The sequence below is a fragment of the Morone saxatilis genome, unplaced genomic scaffold, assembly GCF_004916995.1.
Source record: "Morone saxatilis isolate NCDOM2014 unplaced genomic scaffold, NCSU_SB_2.0 Contig23, whole genome shotgun sequence".
Classification (NCBI taxonomy): domain Eukaryota; kingdom Metazoa; phylum Chordata; class Actinopteri; family Moronidae; genus Morone; species Morone saxatilis.
Window position 1 is genome coordinate 5,841,839 of NW_023339796.1, and position 4,618 is coordinate 5,846,456.

The following is a 4,618-nucleotide window of genomic DNA, read 5'->3' on the forward strand; positions in this document are numbered from 1 at the left end:
AACAAGTGATTTATATGAATTACGAGAGGATTATTTCCAGTTTAGAGAACATTTTATATACAATTATGTCTGTATTATGTATTTTATATCATTTGTAACAATCATACAGACGTTAGGCTTTACTTTCCCTCAGAGAAGTGAACCACATGCTTAGAAATAGGCCTTCTGTGTATATTTTTTAGAAGTTTTCGAGCATGCCTTAAAGTCAAGACGCCTTTCGACCCCTCCATGAAGCTCTGGTGACCCCTAGTGGGGGTCCTGACCCCCATGTTGGGAACCACTGCTATATGGGATGGACCAAAAACATTAAAACCTTTAAATAAATATGACTGTTTATGTGTATAAGGACTGTTGGTGTAAATTGTAAATATGTTTTTGACAACTACAATGATTTATTTTAATTAATAACACTTTAAATGTGTTTCATCTAATTAACCTTTCCGTAGTTGGCAGGTTTTGCTTTTACTGTATGTATAAAATTAAGAAAACCAGTAGCCCTGGTATGTTTACGGCTGTTAGTAGTGGATATTCACCAGGAGGCACTTTAACTTCAACTAGTTAAATCCGCCATGGTGACTCTGCAAATGACCCTGTGCTGTGTGTTTAGGTAAACAGATTCCACCCCTGGAAAACCCTGAGGTGGACAGCAACGACTCCTTTAAACTCACCAGACAGCCGGCTCCGTCCGCCAGGAGGTGCTGCTAGTACCAGCAGTGGCTGATGAGATTACTTCATCCACACACCGCGGGACCACACCAGCACACAGCACAGTCCACAATGCACACAGTGTCTCACTCCAGGGAAACACGACGACAGTGGACGGAGGGTCAGCTTTGCACGTGTGGTCAACTGCAACATGAGACAGAGCAACGTACCAACAGTATCATACGTGTGTGTCATTGCACATTTATTTCATTTAGTTGTAGCAGTTTCTGAGGAGGTCAGGAAAGCCTTCAGTTTGTCCCCTTCAGGTGGTGTTTTACCTGAACTGCATTAAGATTTCTGTCTGTGTTGCATGCATAGGTCATTGCAAAGAGGCAGTTTTTTTTTTTTATCCCATTTCACAACAACTTTTAAACTTCAGAACAAATTAATAACAAGTCATCTAGCTGATGTGCTTTTTAAAGCCGGGTGTTTGCTGTAGATGCAACTACATTTTCATTTCAAGAGTCAGCTGCTCTGTAGATTTTCGTCACACTGTGGCTCTCAAATCGCACACGTTAAAATGAACGTTTGTTTTTTTTAAATATTCATTTTTATCAAGGCTACACTTTTCTTCCATGGAGCTTTTATGTACGTGTATGTATCACTCTTGTATAGAATCGAGTTAGAGTATTTGAATGTGAGGTTGTGGAGATCAAACCTCAGACGAGCGTTCACTTCTGTAGCTTATATGCGGCGGCTTTACATTCCACCTCGTCATGTGTTCTCACACATTTGTTGCATAAGGGTTAACTGTAATGCTGCAGAAGGAACAGCTTAGAGGCCTAAATCGTAATTACAGTATGACACCCCCTGTTGAAACACTGTGACCGATACGAGAATTGTTTACATAGCGGTTTGTTAAAGATGTTTTCTACATGCTGAAATGTATTGTCTGAGATTTCACTACAGGGAATGACTGACTGCCAAACATGAGTTTTCCATGAAACTGGGTTACATTTATACTCTCTAGAGGGAAAAAGACCTGCATGTATTTTACTCTTAACATGTCTAAAGCTGTTAAACAAACAAGCAAACAGTGAGAATAGTCTTTAGCCCAGTTTAAGATTAACAGTATCATCTGCTGTTTCTTTGGCAGTAGTGTCCTTAGTTTGGATCACTTGAGAAATGAACTTGAGAAAAAAACTATTAATGTGGAGTAACTTTTTGTAAGTGGTTAATTGATTTATTGATCAAACATTAAAATGGACATGAACGTTGACTTACATAACAGTAATTACACAATAGAGTACATTTTCATAGCTTAAAAAAGAGTTTGTACTTAAATAAAGTTAGTACAAATTCAAACATAATTTTAAAATGGACCATTTTTACCAACATGTATCATGGGATAATGTAGTTTAATTCGTCATTTTTATTGCAATTATTGTCTCATTTTGTCAATATGTAGCATTCTCTTTAACAGAAAGTCACACCAAACTCCTTTAAAAAAACATCTGCCAATTAATGTGGCCTTACCTACTTGAAAAAAAGTTCCCATACATCCCAGAAAGTGACGTAACCTTTTCTGAGTTTCCATGGGAAAATGTGTATCACATATAATCACCAAAGTTAGTTTGCTTCAAGCAAAATGTCAGACATGTGACTACACTCTTCCACTAAACTGAATTAGTATCTGCTTGGCGGCCCAGATGTCCAGAGTGTCAATTTCACCAGCAGATGGATCAAAATTTCATAAAATGTAGCTTCATTTAAAAGCAGTTTGGTATGATTTAACCTGCTTACAAGAGACAATTACATATTGAGCAAAGAAATGTGATTAAAGGTCACATGTTGACATTGTGATGAGATTTCTAATATGAGTATTATATTTGTTGCCACAACAGTGCCTTTTTTAAAAATGTTTTTCTGAACAAGTGTATGACATGGCAAAAAAAATAAATAAATAAGCGTACTGCTAGAATAATGCATGAATTACTTGACTAAATCAGTACAGGCTAATTGTACGCAACTTTGAAACTGCCAATTATCTGCAGCCATCCTTATCCTGTATGTCTAAGTCATGCTTCCCTGTATCCTCTGTAGGCCTGATTAACTTTTGTATATTAATCAGTGTAATAAAGTAGTGATTATTCTATATTTCTGTGTTGTTTTTACTTTATGTCAAAAGACACCACTCTTTTTTTTTTTTAAACTAATTTACTTTGATTTTATGTTTTAAAGTTTTGTTGACGGAGACCAGAAGATGAGCGAGCTCCACTAACAAAAGGTCATGACTTCAATTAACCTCTTGACCTTGGGAGAACCTGTTTTTACACCTCACCTGAGAAACTTTGGAAGAGTGACATTACTCCGCCTCAACCTGCGCCAACCAACCAAAATAAGCAACACTTTACAAATTAGTCTTGTGTTATTTTGCACATAAATGGTTCATGTGACCTTTTGGGGGGAAAAAAGCTGTAAACAGCACAAATTACATGCAGAGTGGAGCAAATCACAGAAACCTGTTGAGTGCACAGCGGTGGATTACCTCCTCTAGAGCTTACAGTAGCGGAGATCTACACTGCTTCTCACGAAAGGTGGATTTTACCATAAAGCCACGGTTGTCAATGGTCTGGAAGAGAGTAAAGTGGGATAATAATAGTTCAAACAGACTGTATTTCACACACAGTGTTCTTCTTTTAAACTCACAGTGACGTGAACCCTCAAAGTCACACAAATTAAACATATATTGTTGTTTATACTGTTTTTTTCTCACTGGTTCTATTAAAATGTACACCTACATTTAATTACTACTAACAAGAACTCCAGACATGTTGCTTTTTTTGGTGCGTACACATTATCGACCATCTGAAGAACTTTCAAATAACTAATAATAATAATAATACCATGTGTGTTAATGTGTTATAATAAAGTGTTCTCTTAAAAGTGGGGAAAAAACAACTCAACATAATAGCTTAAGACAGACACACTTATGGAAGTAATTTTTTGGTAAATTAATTTTAAAAATCACATCTATTCTTTATGCCTTTACAACTAGTAATTTTAATTAATCTTGACTATGAAATAGCCTGAATTAATTAATATTAATACCTGTAAATTGGCAAAGATGTCGGTGAATCAGAGAACAGAATAGTCAAAGTTTTAGATTTAGAAACGGTGTTAGTGTAGTGTATCTCACTCTGTACATAACCTAGCATAACATTGTGTAAGGTCTATACAATTAAAAGTTTTAAGGGAGTCCCAGGCTAATATGAGGAGCGTCACCATGTGTTGATAATGTGATTTTAAGTGTATGAGCTAATTAAGAGTTAAAGGAGAACACTAATAAGTCCCACATGTGCGGCCAAAGTGCTAGTTAAGTTAAGTGTTAAGTTAATAGTGTGTTTTTTAACCTCAAAAACAGAACATGTAGTAGTAGAGTAAAACGTTAATGTCTTTACAGACATTAGTCCAACACAAATATACATCAATGGTTCCCAACATGGGGGTCGCAAGGCCTTCTTTAATTTTATCATATTTATTTAAGATGGCCTGATTCTGACCACTTTGTTTATTCTTATGTAGAAAATCTAAATTAAATTTTAGATAATTATTGAAGATCTAAATGTTGCAGACCCAGAACACAAGCTATCCTGTATGATCAGATCTATTTTGTCTAAAAAAGAGGCCTATTAAGTACTTAGGATTGTTAAAAATAGAAAGAAAAAAACACATAATACAGACAGAGAATTGTATAAAAAGATCCCTAAAATATCAGGAAAACTAATCTCTGATGTAATATTTAATAATCTGTTAGGAAACTCATCCAAACCGATCAACTTCCTGCTGTTGTCGTGTTCGTTATTTGGGTTCATTGTGAGGTTTATCAGCTATTCTGTGTTGTTATAGTTATGCACTGAATATAATTACTCAGCAGTGTTGGACTAGTTAGTCATTACTCTTTTAAAAGTAA

At 35.7% G+C, this 4,618-nt stretch overlaps 1 protein-coding gene across 1 annotated transcript in view; it reads left to right on the top strand.

The window, feature by feature from the left end:
• Nucleotides 1–2,802, top strand: part of rab31 (RAB31, member RAS oncogene family) — an 8,768-nt gene extending 5,966 nt beyond the window's left edge. Inside the window, exon 7 of the mRNA XM_035670269.1 lies at nt 608–2,802. Within this exon, the coding sequence (XP_035526162.1) occupies nt 608–705 (98 nt within the window). The 3' untranslated portion in view covers nt 706–2,802. The remainder of the gene's footprint in view (nt 1–607) is intronic.
• Nucleotides 2,803–4,618: the final 1,816 nt, after the last annotated feature.